A 14346-nucleotide genomic window follows, 5' to 3' on the forward strand; every position below is an offset into this window, starting at 1 on the left:
ATATAATTTTTTTTTTTTTTTCTCCGGAATTTTCAGAAAAGTCCACTTTCATCTCTGGTAAATTAAAGACCGATTTTTGGCAAGGAATGAGTGTGGCAAGCACGTTAGGTGTCATTTTTGAAAAACGATCAAAATGACCCGGTGTTAATCTGAATTACCATGTAATTTCAAATTCTGCACTTGCTGAAAACATAGAGAGCTGCTCTCCTACAGGAGAATTATATTCCAATATGGTCAAATGAAAATGCCATTTGCGGCGTGTCATATAAGTTCCAGGACTGATGACACATTTCAAAGCCAAAATGAGTTTTCCCAGTCAATGTGGGCCAAACGAACAACCAGTTCAATAAGAGATCCTGCCGTGTTTGTTTCATTCATTGCACAAGAGGTGAAGAGTTGTGGCCGGACAACTCGTGGCTGCTTCACCTCGACAACGTGCCTGCTGTCGATGCCCTGTTTGTTGACAGCTTCTGGCTGACATGAGCATCGTCGTGTTAGTCCCAACTACCCGACTCGACTGACATGGCTCCATGTGAGTGAAAAGGGGGTCATCAAGGCGACCTATTTTGAAGACATGGATGACATCAAGATGGTTCTGGCATGGTTTGGATTTGAAATGTGTCTTTTGAGCCATCGGCCGGTCCTGGAACTTTTCTGACACACCTCAAATTGACCCGATGGGCCCATCTCACATGTTATTGACAGGAAGTAAAGGTAAGTAAAATTGTAAAAATGGAAAAGAAAACAGTGTTGCAATGTTCCTCGCTCCTCAAAGCATCGAAAGCGACCCGGAAGTTGTTCTCACATCTCCGTTTTTAAGGAGCGTCTTAACTGCTGTAAACACTCATCAAGGTCCAAGGACCGAGTATTGAGTTTCCGCAGGCTAGCAGTGTAGTGAATATACATTCAGTGTTTTGCTGAGTGTGGTCTATTTGGGGCAGTATTTGATACCAAAACGACTTGATTACATTGACTCATATTTAGTACAGCTAACCAACCGCCTGTTTTTTAAGTTTGTTTTCAGATTTCTCAAATCCATTTGGTCACATGAAGACAATATTGACATTTTGCTGGATCTACAGTTTTTCCACATTCAACATAATACATAAGCAATATCTACAAGCATTCCAAATATCCATGTGCATCGGGGGTGGAAGAAGTGGGGGAGACGGGCTTGGGATGGGCCCGTCACGATTTTGCATCTGCAGAGTTGTGAAGTGTAACTGTTATTTGACTTAAATTGAATCCCGTATGCATGTGTTTCGCCAGGTGGAGATGACTGTAAGCTTAAAGGCTGGGACCTCAGGATCGGTCCCTCCAAACCCACTTTCATCAGTAAAAGGTAATCAATCTCCCTGTCCATTTTGATGAAGCAAAAACCCAACATTTACATGTCATTTTTCACAAAGGCACTCAATGGGTGTGTGCAGCATTCACAGCAACCCACATCGGGAATACATTCTGGCTACTGGCAGGTAAACTTCAGTTAATAATTGGGTCATAGCATAGGTTTGCATTGTGGGTTGGTTTTGACTTGTATTTTTTTCTCCCACAGCTATGATGAGAAGGTTCTGCTGTGGGATGGCAGAAATATGCGAGAGCCTTTCAGTGAGAGTCTGTTAGGCGGCGGGGTGTGGCGGCTCAAGTGGCATCCGACTCAACAGCATCTGCTGCTGGCAGCGTGCATGCACAATGACTTCCACATTCTTCATTGTCAACAGGCTGTGGGTGAGTAGAAGCGTACGTTCCGCACCGGGGGAGCCAAGGGGATGGAACACATTCTTGACTTTATTTCTAAATCATCGATAGAATTAAAAATGGCCAAATCTGCTGATTTCAGCCTCTCGAAAGTAAATTATCTCTGATTTCTGTAGTCCCTCACGAAAGCAGATTATGTGTGTGTTTAATCACAAGACATTTGCAAACATCTACCGGTGCTTTTACTTTGTAAAACAATGATCAATATTTTTCCCTATTTCCTGACATGTTTACTCACCAAATCAGCACCTGAATCATAATAAATTCATGGGGAGAAAATAATTCATCTGTTACAAAAATAATCGTTATTTGCAGCTGTAGTGTGAATAACCAATAATTGACATTAAATATTCAAATAAAAAACAGTAATCAATTAATAAACAGTAATCAGAGAAAAACATTTGGACATTTGAATACTGTTTTTTAATGAGCGTATTCAACGGAATGATCGATAAAATATATTCTAAAAATATTTGATAGGTGCAGCCCTTAGTAGCAAATAACTTTTTTTTTAATTGTTGATTACATGTAAGTCTTGGTTTTGCTGTGTTACTGCTACTCAAATTGTAGTGACAGACATGAGCTTTCGTGCAAGTCTGGGTGGTGTTGCTGATCGTTTCCACCGAAACTGTTCAATCTACAAGTCAGTAACCACTTTAAGTGGTGAAGAATATGAAAGCAAGTCTTGCAAATAACAATAGTTGATGTTCACGCAGTCCATGAAATGGCTTTGTGAGAAATTGACATTCTCTGAAAAACCTTGTGCCTCGTTTTCTTCCAGAGTCCAATGAAGGAGCTTGTCCAGTTGTCGCATCCTACATCCTCCACAACTCACTGGCCTACGGGGCCGACTGGTCTCGACTGTCCCTGGAGGAACCTGCTCCTCTCTCCCCTCCTACAGCAGAACCAACGGAATGCCTCACAGACAGTGGAGGACACTTGCGGATCCAGTACGAATCTCCCACTGCCAGCTTTGACACTTCCCTCGAGGACGATTGTGGCCAATACATCCCAGAGGGCATTGCGCCGCCATCGACCACCTCTCATGCAGGCGACACAGTCACGCCGGATGATGATGCCTCTTCATTGTCATTTCTCCTTGCAAGTTGCTCATTTTATGATCATATGCTTCACTTGTGGCGGTGGGACTGGGCGCCAGTTGAGGCACAGTTAGCAAAAGATCAGTGTTGACCATACTATGAGAATTGAGCTGACTATTATTTGGATATATATGGTGTATAATGTACAGTTCCACAATAACATGGACAATTTGGGTTCCTGTCGACTGACTTTTTCATGGGTACTTTGTCTGATCGCAACTGGAGTACTGTTCTGTGAAATGCTCCTCAATGGCATTGCAAGAAATTTCAGTACACAATTTCTCTTTGTTCTACCAGAATTAATTTAAAATAAAAAACATGAACATAGGACAATAGAAATCATTTTTGATTCATATAGTCATTCACAACAGACAAATTTGAGTGTAATTTTGCACGTGACCTGCTTGTACATTTGTACCTGGAGGAAGTTCGCAAAATGCTCGTTTTGCAATTAGAGAGCCCAAAAATAAAGAATGCAGGGTGTTTCAAAGGAAACTTGAACTGCAAATTGCTTACCTCACATATGGTCATCACCAAAGTGTCAATGCCATAGCCTGTAACTAACTTGCAACTCACACATTTCAAAATGACATAACTCAGCAAGTTTACCAATTATTAGTGTTTTAAAATGTGTGTGATTACCTGTCAGTTGTAAACAGAGGCACACAAATGTAGTATTTGTAATTGGTGACGAAGTGTGATCAAATGCAGTAGGTTCATGACACTTATCTAGTACTTATCGTACCAGACTGTTCAGTTCATTTCAGTTTTATTGTACTTGATTAGGAGAGAGCGAGAGCGATTATAAAAATATTACGTCCAGCTTGCAACATGGTGTCACTTCAAAGGTTCTCCAGCCACTGTCGCCAGTGCACATCAGAAGTCTTCCCTTGCAAATAGATTTATCACAGATGTTAAGTTCATTTTAACGCACATAGTTCTTGGGATACAATTTAAACAACTTCCCCTCCTGTGTGGATTCATATCCATATTTCTCCAGTCGCTCTTTGTCAAAAATCCCTTCATTAAAGTCTTTCTTGATCTGAGGAGCCACCACTTCAGCAAATAGGCTCTCTGCAGTCACTGGAGGCTCAGTTCCTGCTGGGCAGCGGTATGATACATAGGGTTTGAGTTTAAAGCCGTCCAGAGTGGGTACCACAAACTCAGGAATCATGGCCTGTCTTGCCAGAAACTTTCTGCTGGAGAGCATCACTCCAGCTGGTCTTGCACCTCTGCCTTTATTGTGAGTCCTTGAACCTCGCTTGCTGGTGAATTCCGACATTCTATCCGCTCCTCTTGTCAGGCCTCTTATCAGTGTAGACAAGACGCCCATTGTGCCACAACGGTATATTCTTTTCTTGCAAACCTAGAAAAATGGAAGAAATCAACGACTATAGGAGACAGCTTACAGGTAGTGTTTCACAAACTTTGAGTCAAGGCACCAATTTTACTGAAGAAAAATCTTGTGGCACACCGACAAACAAACATATGAATACTAAATATCTCATTTTAGTTTCCTCAAATATTGACGAACTCGACGTGAACGTTGATATAGGCGTAGGAAGACATGACTTATTTTGTTGTGTGAATGACAATTTATTAAAAGCCATTTTACGGAGCGTTCGGCCTCTCACTCCACGTTTCTGGCATAGACAAATGAACTAAAATATAATTTGTAATTGATAATCCACACGAGTAATTCAGTAAAATGTGATCACTTCCATCGGCTCCGATGATCTCTCACGACCACAGGTGTGCAGCGAATGGACGAAATGCAAAAACAATATTCACTGTTCATAAAAATTCAGCAATACTAGTAGTCCGTGTAGAAGAGACAGACCAGCACAGGTGTGACTGCAAAATGCATGGTCATTTAATTTACAGTCTTTTAATCTTCAGAATAATTAAACTGGAAATTAACGCCAATCTCGGACTAAAAACGATGCACGTAGACGCGCTAAACAAATGTTGGTTTGCCTTATCGTTCAAACCGCTGCTGTCTTTAGCTGGCTAGCTTGATATGATACCGTTTTGCAGAAATATGGGTTGCATTACTTGCTGGTCATTTACTCTAATAATGGATGACACCGTACACAGAGTATCTAAAGATTGTATCTCAATACTGTAAGCGTTTTAATCAAAGTATAAAACAACTGACTCATCTCACCTTGAACACGGGTTTCTGTGAAAATAATGTGAACGGCAGTTAAACAAGGCGTATGTCTATTTGCTGAAAGGCGACACCGTGGTCCAATTAGAATCCACGGTACTGGCGCAGCAGTGTTTGTCTCGGCACCATATTTAGGAACATGAAAAGAACCATAACCTCCGGCACATCCACCTTAAAAATAATACATTTTACATAATTTTGAGCAAAAAAAAGAAGCTCATTGTTCATTAACAGTATTGCGAACACAAAGAAAAGTAAATGTAATTTTATTTATTTTTATTCAAATTTGGACCATCGAAAGAGGGTCGTTTTGCAAATATGAATTTTATTTTGATGGGTAATGTAGGATATGCCAATTGTTATCACGAATTAGTTTTAACGTTATTCAACACATGCATTCACAAAAGCAGAAACGGGTACGTGAGAAAATAACTTCTGCGTCTACGCATATGTTATTATTAATAGCGGGCTGGTGTTTGAAGCTGAACTTTTTTTCTTTTCAAATACTTTTATGTCTGATTTTGTTGCATATCACAGGGGCGGAATCCACAGAGTAAACTGAGGCATTGGCATGCCTTGAAATTAACTTTTAACTTCAGGCGAAGTATTTTCGCGGATTTCTAAATACAACAATGTCCCGTTTGCGTGCAATTCATAACTGAACTGAATATTTGAATTGCGTTCTTGAAGTTATTTGTAGTATTCAAAAGTTCACAACGGGCTATCTACTGAGTATTTGTCCGCAACCAAATCGGATTTAATTTTCTGACTCACAAAAGTCCACTTTAAACGGTAGATCTCTCGCTGTTTTTTCCCTGCTGGAAACTGGGTGACACCAGCAAGCAGGTCACCAGCTCCTGGCTGGGCCACAACAACATGCTCCTCTTGTTGGGCGGCTGAAGCTCAGCTCATAGAGCAGGCTGAACAGTGTCCGATGGTTCAGCTGTTCTCATCTTGACTCTTTTGTTTTGCTCTTGCTTGTGGCCTGCAAGACCAGCACGAAACAAAATCATGCTGGTCTATGCTGTTTATTATTATTATTATTGTTAATATAGCAAGGTCATGACACGAAAAATGAAATCATCACAATTAGGATATTTTTTTCTCTTCTCTTCTTCAATAAAACAATCAAATTAGTTTTGAAATGGACTTAAATGCGAAAGGACTGTCCCGATCAAGTCTATACGAACAACAGATAAGCAATGTTTGGAAATTCTGTTTGCCCTTTGACCAATTTCAGAGTGATTACAGCTCGTACGACAGTCCAGTAGAGGGTGTCAGTGTCTCTGGAGTACAGTATATGGTTACAGTACTCGCAGTGGGCTGAGATAATGGTTGACCAATTTTTTTCTTAGGAAAGGTGATCTTTAGCCCACATTGGATTGTTTACCTGACTTAAAGTGATCCTGATATATATGAGGCTTCCTCTCATTTACAAAAATAAAACAAAAACATACGTGCAATAAAGTTTTCAAATATTAATTCAACATCCTGATATTTCCCAATTATATCACGCCTAGGGGTTGCCTTGTGCTGTTGTCTAAACTTCAGTCAGACATGGAAAACAACAACCAAGACGAGACTTGCAGTATATATCCGGTACGTCCTTCAGCGCCCTGTTGATTTCTTGTCATTGTCTGAGCTCAAGTATTGTCTTCACTGTCTTTGTGATGAATTGTGTTGCAAAGTTCTGATCACATATATCTGAAAATACACAGCCAGTGCCTTCCTTTCATATGTCAAATTCATATTTCAAGATTATGTTACTTCATGGATATATAATGAAACTTTGAAATGTCCATGGACATTTTGAATAGGACTGATGCCTCTTCAAGTCCAAACGCCTCATTTGCAAAGGCTTTGTTGTCAATGAAAAGGAAACTCTTTCACTCAACTAATTACAAACAACTACGAAATATAAATGTATAAAACAATCTAAATGTGTGACTTCATTTTGAAATTTGGAAAAAAATCTCGATATATCAATTAGCCGAACAGAGTCACGCTCTGCCATCTCTGCTCAATGGTTATCAGTTTTCCTTTACTAAAACATTCGGAGATGTCATACTTTGCCTCAGTCTGATCGGTGCAATACACACTAATATTAATTGTGTGTGTGTTTTTGGTGGGTGATATTTCACTCACCCTCTTTAAACATGCACTGTATGGCCAGTGTACATTTTCACTGAAATAAAGATGGCAAGAGTGTCAACAAAATGAGATGACAATCTCGTGTGTTGGTTCCTATATGCAATGTGTCTTATAAAAAGGGAGTCATGTGGTCGCTTTTGACACTGCTTCCCACTCATCTTCAGTAGGACTTTTTTTGGTGTAGTTTTTGGGGAGTTGTGTTGCCATGATAACACGTAATTCTGGAAAAAAAAAAATTCAACCGAGTCGGGCCGAGACGCATCTTTTGATATTCATTTATGTGGATGCAGCAGTCCTACAATTTCCTCATGTGTTTTTTGTTTCAGAGCCCGGCTCCTTTTGGAAGTGAGCTCAAGGCCAAGATGCAGCAGATTATAGAGGAACGCACAGAGGCCAACATGGTAAACACTCACAGAGCGTGTTGCAAGTTTTCTTCTTGTCTCACTGGACTTTTTAGAGACGTCTCTGCTCCTGTCAGTCAATCCAATACTTATTTTGGTGCAGAAGTAAAAATGATAATACAGCTCGCCTGTTTTCTGAGTTTGGTTATGTGACGTTCGCAAGCTACACAGTGATTGGTCGTTCCCTGAGCAAATGCGGTGTTGAGAATAGAACATAGAAAACATTTTTCTTAAGAAAATCTTTGAGTTGACTTCCCCTTTAAAGAGGCGTTTGAATGTCTCTTTGGAATGTGTTTACTTCTAGTGGACGGCTCTTCTCATTGGAGCTGTGACTGTTGTTTCCCTTGTGGGAGGTGTCGTGTTCCTTCTCTACAGAAGATACAGGCTGTCAAGTCAGTATACCTTGCCTCCTTTTTTGTTTCAATCAATGTCAATTGAAAGCTCAATATTTGAAGACATTCGCATTCGTTTACCAATGTGGATCGTAGTGGAGAAATATTAGAACAATCATCTATGATGAGTTGGGGGTTTTGACACAATGAAAAACAGCGCAAAATTTTATTGAGGCAAAGCTGTATTGTAAGCAATTCCGAATTTGGCCTGACTGTGACAATATTGGGGACTTTGACACAGTAGTGGCTGAAGTGGAGGGGTCTTAAACTTGCGGCTCAAGGACCATTTTAAGCACCGCAGGATGATATTTTGCAACTCTCGACTTGACATCAAAGTTTAATGTTAGTGCAGCCCACAACTTTTTTTTTTTTTTTTTTGTAAATCACCAATGGGCTACGATAGCTCAGGCTCATGACAGCTTTCACCAAATTGTAATTCTGGAGTGTCACCAAATGAAAGGAAAACCTATCCCGTCACCCAGTCCCAGTCATATGTTTCTCAAAACCTGCTGTGAAGAAAAAGTTTGATGACGAGAACAGCCAATTTCAAGAAAAACAGAAGATGGAATGTTGGTTTTTTTTTTGATGAGCACAGAGGGACCCCGACATATCTTGAGTGCACAGAGAAAGGTCCAGTCCTCAGGAAATCAGACAGCATTACTCAAGTCGACATGCTGAATGGTATGCAAAGTACCAGGGTAAGAGAGAGGACCGTGTCACCAATCTTAACGTTCTGAAGAGCTATCAATGCTACGAATTGTTACTCTTAATGATTGGATTAGTTGCCCCTTTTTCTAAAGTACTTGAACCCCATATTTGTGGATTTCTGAATGCAGCCCAACACACACCCACCACCCAGACTCTCCTACAACCTCCACATAAGTTGACTTTGAGACCCCTTCTTAAGTGAGACATTTCAGGTACTTGCCACATGTATGGTTAGGTTACGTTTCTTTGAATGTAAAATTCTGATTCAAAAGAGCCCTTCTCTTGATCATCAGGGTCGTGCGAAGCAGGATGAGCTCATATGAGACATCCACAAAATCATCTGCAAACTGGTGTAAAAAACAAACAAGCAAATAAATAAAATAAAACGGTGATGTATACTGTGTTTTTTCTAACAAAATATGTCACAGACATTCATTTATATATCATGGAAATAATTTTACCTGATGAATTATTCACACATAACATGTTTTCTTTACCCAAAAGGAGACATTTCATGGAAAATTGACTTTTTAATTGCAGGCACACAAATAGTTGAATCTACGGAGTGCCTGCCAACCCCTCTAAATAAAGGTTGTTCTGAATTTGGCGGAATTTTGGCGGAACAGTGGGACTAATTTACATTGCACTTGGCAGTTAAAATGGGCAAAAATCTGCCATTTTCAAACGATAGTCGGAGTCCAGTCAGCAGACTACATGGAAGCACGACCATGTCAAAGATAGCATTTAAGCAGACCTGGAGTGTGAAAACAACTTACCATTAGCAAACAGCGTTAGCTTTAATCACCAGAACAGTCGAACATTGTCTTGTCTTGTGTTTCCTCCTCGAGTGAAAATACAATGATTTATGATAACCATCTTTAGGGCAGCTTGCTTTTTTTTTTTGTCTTAATACTCCAGGCCAATTGCTTGCCTCTGCCCTGGTTGTCATCGTAACAAGCATTGGCCCTGCAGTCGAGACGTATGGGCTTAGCAGTATCTTATTTGCATTAAACAGGATTGCCCCCTCACAACAGGATGAGTTCAGTTAGAGATGAAAAATGAGGGTGCCAGGTGTGCTATAAATCTTGTTCAAGTCACATTGATGTTTTTGGGACACACGGGAACTGTTTCAAATTGTGAATTAAAAAATGCATAATGTCTCCTTAAAGTTCTCAGAAGTGGCCGATGTGAGTTTTATTCCTCTTTGCATGTGAGAATACGAATGGCACACAACGGCAAGTCATTTTGTTCATGTTGTTGAAGTTTTGGGATGTGGAATCTCATCACGTGACGCATGAGTATAGCACAAATATCAGGACCAGCGGACGTCAGAAAACAAAACAATTATGAAAGTCTGAACAAGGATTGCTGGTGTGTTTCAGAGGAGGAGACAGGCGTACCACATTATCGCTTTCGAAAAAGAGACAAGGTTATGTTCTACGGCCGAAAGATTATGAGAAAGGTTAGTATATTTATGGATGCCTATTTCTGGACATACTGTATTCTTGTTGATATGGAGTCACGAAGTTTTCCAAAGCAAACAGTCTAGGAATGTTCTATTTGTTTCTTTTCTTTTTTTTTTTTATTTTTTTAATGTGCTCAAAGAATGAACAATAAACCATCGCCACATTTTTAATACGTCTATTGAGAACACCTTCTGTTCAGATAACATCTCTTCCATATAGTTGATGGTTTTAAATCCTAAATGTTTCAGTGATACTTTCAAAGCAACCCAAGAATGTTTTAATAATTTCAGTGATCTTCTTGTATTATAGTGTTTGATATCTGTACAAGCCGATCATTTCTCTAGAGTTATAAAAAAAATGGTTTGACAATTTCTTGCCTTGACAATGTGTCTCTCCAGGCTCTTCACCTTTTCATAGAATAAAATAATAAATAATACCGTACTTTAATGCCGTTGTTGTTGAACAATGAAAAGCATTTTAGCAACAACGAGATCTTCTCTTTGATATACTTTTAGGCCAGGAAGTGCATCGCTCATATGCACAGAATGAGACTACACTTCGGATTAATGATGATACTTATGGCTTAATGTCAGAATCAGCTCTGAAGTAAAAGTGAAATATAAATGTTCTTGCATTCATCTTAAGAACTTTTTTTGAAAAGACTCAATGATCAGTGACTGATCAGATATCAACATATAAAATGTGCTGTATACCTGTACATATGCTAATTATTTTTGCGATCTATATTTTTTTAAATGTCCAGACAGCTGTGTGTGTGTGTGTGTGTGTGTGTGTGTGTTTGTGTGTATACACACAAACACACACACACACACATACGCACAATATATATACATTTATTTATTTTTATGACTTTTAAAGGTCCAGACATTATCCTCTCCCACCACCTCCTCCAACTCCAGTTCCCGGCAGAGGGTGCGGAAAAGGACCAAAGTCCTGTCTATAGCTCGCAAGTGAGTCACATGTTGCTTTGTTTTTGTTTTTGTTTCTTTTTGAAGAAGTCACTTTATTTACAACTCAAAGAGAATACGCTAAAAAGTGATCCGATCCCCATAAATACACATGCATGAATGGTGGATTGGATGATTGAATTTGAAGTGTTACAAGGAAGAAGAAAACTCATATTGGAAATTTTACAATCTATTCCAAAGAAGAGCGTCAGTAGTATGTTGAAGACGCGACATAGCTTCAAAAACTTGGCACCGCCTCCTCATGCTGATCACCGGTCTGCTCACAAACCTCTGGGCGATGTCATTCCCCTCCTTCACAAAGGAGGTCGCAAGCCATGTTTTGTTGTTGTGTTGCTCACTCCAGCACAACCAGGCCTCACCCAAAGGTTTTACTCTGTCAGTGCAGCATAGCATTTTCCCCATCTTCTCAGAGATCTTACTAACCAACTTCCAAAAGCAAAATCTGACTGAATATAACGTTCGTCCAAATGTTCAAGGTTCACCGTAGTTGTTACCCACACAGGGGCACAAAGCATATTGGGGCATATTCTCCCGGGTGCTCAAGGCTGAAAATGTGTGCTGCTGCGCGCTTTTTTGGTTGCTCAGTCAGCACTCACCGGCAGACTCGGCTGATTCATGATGCTGTGCGGACAGGGCACGAGCGGGTACACCTGTCCCTATACGCTCAATGACTGCCCAATGGCTGTATATGTTACCCCACTACAATGACTGTCGAACATCAACATTATATCACATTAAATGTTGAAAAAAAGGATCAGTGCCAGTAGTTGAAGTTGCAGTTGAAGCAATACAACCATCGATTAAATGGGCCATATGTTTTACTTTGTAGATTTTTGGAGGTACCCTATTTCCCGCCTGATAAGACGTTTTGGAGCATAAGGCGCGCCTTCATTGAATGGTCTATTTTAAAATTGTTTTCAAGTATAGGGTGCACCGCATTATAAGGCACATATAATAGAAGCTACAATAGTGGCTGTGGTTGTGTTATGCATCCACTTGATGGAGCTACACTAAAGGGAATACAATGCAATACAAAACAACTTTATTTATATAGCGTTTTCACAACTGCTGCAGCTGTAACAAAGCGCTTTACAGAACATTTAGAATACTACGTCCAAGAAATCAGAATATTGATCCATATATAAGGCGCATCGGATTATAAGGCACTCTGTCGGCTTTTGAGAAAATTGAATGTTTTTTGGTGTGCCTTATAGTTCGGAAAATACGGTATTTGATGCGCCACATCTGCAGTGTGTTGCTTGGCCAAAGGTTACCATTACTAATTTCTGCTGCTAAAGGTCCAAATTGTTGCATTCCAATCTTTAACCCATTCAGGGACAGCGATTACTACAGTGGACATCTTATCATGCTATGAGGTTACAGGTTATCATTGTTGGTGCATGAAAGGGTTGATCTGAGTTGTTTGTTCAGTGGTAACACATGCTCACTTTTTGGTGATAAAGCCACAAATTGTTGTGTAAGGGAAATTTTTCAAAGGGATGTTGTTTCCAACATGCAACGTTTTTTTACTGTATCAATTATTTATTTCTTTTGTGTGTGTGTGTGTGTGTGTGTGTGTGTGTGTGTGTGTGTGTGTGTGTCGTGCGGTTGTACACACGCATACCTGTCTGTCCATGCGCATAAATGTTTTAGGATTCTCCGGTTCCAAAGGGAGCCCCCCTCCTTGCAGCCCAAGGAGCCCCCTCCCAGTTTGCTGGAGGCAGACTTGACAGAATTTGATGTGCAGAACTCCCACTTACCATCTGAGGTGCTGTACATGCTTAAAAATGTCAGGTAAGTAGACCAATGTTGACTCAACTTGTATAGCGCATTTCTGAACGAGTTACAAAGTACTGTATTGTACAGTCTACAATAAAACAAGAACACTTTGACAGTAGTAGAACAAAAAATGAATAAAAAATAATGAACTATACAGGGCAAACAAATGTGTTTAAACAGCAGTTAAATATGATGATGATACTAATGCAGCGTGCTATACCGGAGACAAATTCCTTGTGTGTTCTACATACTTGGCCAATAAAGATGATTCTGATTCTGATTCTGATATTTGCTTTATTCACTTTCTTCTCATCAACAAATGAAATACAGTTAAAAACATAAATATCAAAACCTTTTCTACTTTTTGCCATGTTACAACCTCTTATCTTATTGGGATTTCATGGGAAAGAACAACAAAAACTGTCACATAATTGTGAAGTAAAAAGAAAACATGATGTTCAATTGTCTTTCACAATGCATTCTATGCACGCATCATTTGTGCGTAAGTTCTGGTCCTCTGGCAAATGCGTGACAACATTGGAAACATATTCATTCTCAAAACCAAGTTGACGCTGATGATCGCGGCAAACTGCAGTATTGACTGGCACCTACGTCCCTTTGTCTTTCAAAAGTAAAAACTTTTGATAAAATTCCACCCCAAAAAGTACCAGCACATAACTACTGAATAGAGTTGAGTAAACCCATACCATGATTAAGTTTTGCAATCTTGGTATTTTGTATGCGTGTTTTTTCAATGTCTTGATTTTTTTATGCTGCTGGTCCAATAATTTTGGGTCATCCTTATCCCTGTGCCTCATCAGGAATGTAGTATAAAACTTTGCTTTTTCTTCCTAGTGTTTTTAGTGTTTGATATATAAATATATATATATTTTCTGCTACATATTACTGCGTCACGGGGATCGACTGGTTAGCATGTTCACATCATAGTTCAGAAGTCTCGGTTTTGATTCCGGCTCCGACCTATGTGTGTGGTGTTTGCATGTTCTCCCCGTGCCTGTGTGAGTTTTCTTCGGGTACTTGTGTTTCCTCCCACATTCCAAAAATATGCATGGTAGGTCAATTGAACACTCTACACACCCTGAACTGGTTGCCAGCAAATCACAGGGCACACATAGACAAATAACTATTCACACTCACAATCAGACCTAAGGACAATTTAGAGCAGGGGTGTCAAACATACGGCCCGCGGGCCGGATCCGGCCCGCAAAGGAGTTTAATCCGGCCCGCGAGACGATTATGTAAAGCATGGTGTCAAACATACTTCAAGGTTCAATTAGGCCCGCAGGATAATTTAAAAGTGAAAAAAATGCATTAAAGACAGAATTAATATTTTTAATAAGGTGCAATTCATTGAGTATCCGCAAGGGGACACTGTTTTGATCAGAGAAGAAGACAACAGCAGCCTCAGTCC

At 39.9% G+C, this 14346-nt stretch overlaps 3 protein-coding genes across 5 annotated transcripts in view; 2 read left to right on the forward strand and 1 right to left on the reverse strand.

Annotated features, from left to right (window-relative positions):
• dph7 (diphthamide biosynthesis 7) overlaps window positions 1-3348 on the forward strand; it is a 7154-nt gene extending 3806 nt beyond the window's left edge. The window contains exons 7-10 of the mRNA XM_019860901.1: window positions 1270-1342; window positions 1410-1475; window positions 1556-1728; window positions 2540-3348. Of these exons, the coding sequence (XP_019716460.1) occupies window positions 1270-1342; window positions 1410-1475; window positions 1556-1728; window positions 2540-2949 (722 nt within the window). The 3' untranslated portion in view covers window positions 2950-3348. The remainder of the gene's footprint in view (window positions 1-1269; window positions 1343-1409; window positions 1476-1555; window positions 1729-2539) is intronic.
• A 262-nt stretch (window positions 3349-3610) lies between these two features.
• mrpl41 (mitochondrial ribosomal protein L41) lies at window positions 3611-5124 on the reverse strand. Of its 3 annotated transcripts, XM_019860921.1 has the most exons (3): window positions 5026-5124; window positions 4841-4929; window positions 3611-4224 (listed from the first exon to the last, which is right to left on the reverse strand). In XM_019860921.1, the coding sequence occupies exon 3, from the start codon at window positions 4189-4191 to the stop codon at window positions 3784-3786; it is 408 nt and encodes a 135-aa protein (XP_019716480.1). In that variant the 5' UTR covers window positions 4192-4224; window positions 4841-4929; window positions 5026-5124; the 3' UTR covers window positions 3611-3783. The 3 variants fall into 3 exon arrangements, with proteins under 3 accessions (XP_019716480.1, XP_019716482.1, XP_019716481.1); XM_019860923.1 differs by lacking the exon at window positions 4841-4929 and having other exon boundaries at window positions 5026-5117; XM_019860922.1 differs by lacking the exon at window positions 5026-5124 and having other exon boundaries at window positions 4841-5019.
• Window positions 5125-6495: 1371 nt separating this feature from the next.
• Window positions 6496-14346, forward strand: part of pnpla7b (patatin-like phospholipase domain containing 7b) — a 55569-nt gene continuing 47718 nt past the window's right edge. Inside the window, exons 1-6 of the mRNA XM_019860962.1 lie at window positions 6496-6627; window positions 7506-7580; window positions 7885-7972; window positions 10063-10142; window positions 11026-11117; window positions 12789-12929. Coding sequence (XP_019716521.1) covers window positions 6586-6627; window positions 7506-7580; window positions 7885-7972; window positions 10063-10142; window positions 11026-11117; window positions 12789-12929 — 518 coding nt within the window. The 5' untranslated portion in view covers window positions 6496-6585. The remainder of the gene's footprint in view (window positions 6628-7505; window positions 7581-7884; window positions 7973-10062; window positions 10143-11025; window positions 11118-12788; window positions 12930-14346) is intronic.

The sequence above is a fragment of the Hippocampus comes genome, unplaced genomic scaffold, assembly GCF_001891065.2.
Source record: "Hippocampus comes isolate QL1 unplaced genomic scaffold, H_comes_QL1_v1.1 scaffold130, whole genome shotgun sequence".
Taxonomy (NCBI): Eukaryota; Metazoa; Chordata; class Actinopteri; order Syngnathiformes; family Syngnathidae; genus Hippocampus; species Hippocampus comes.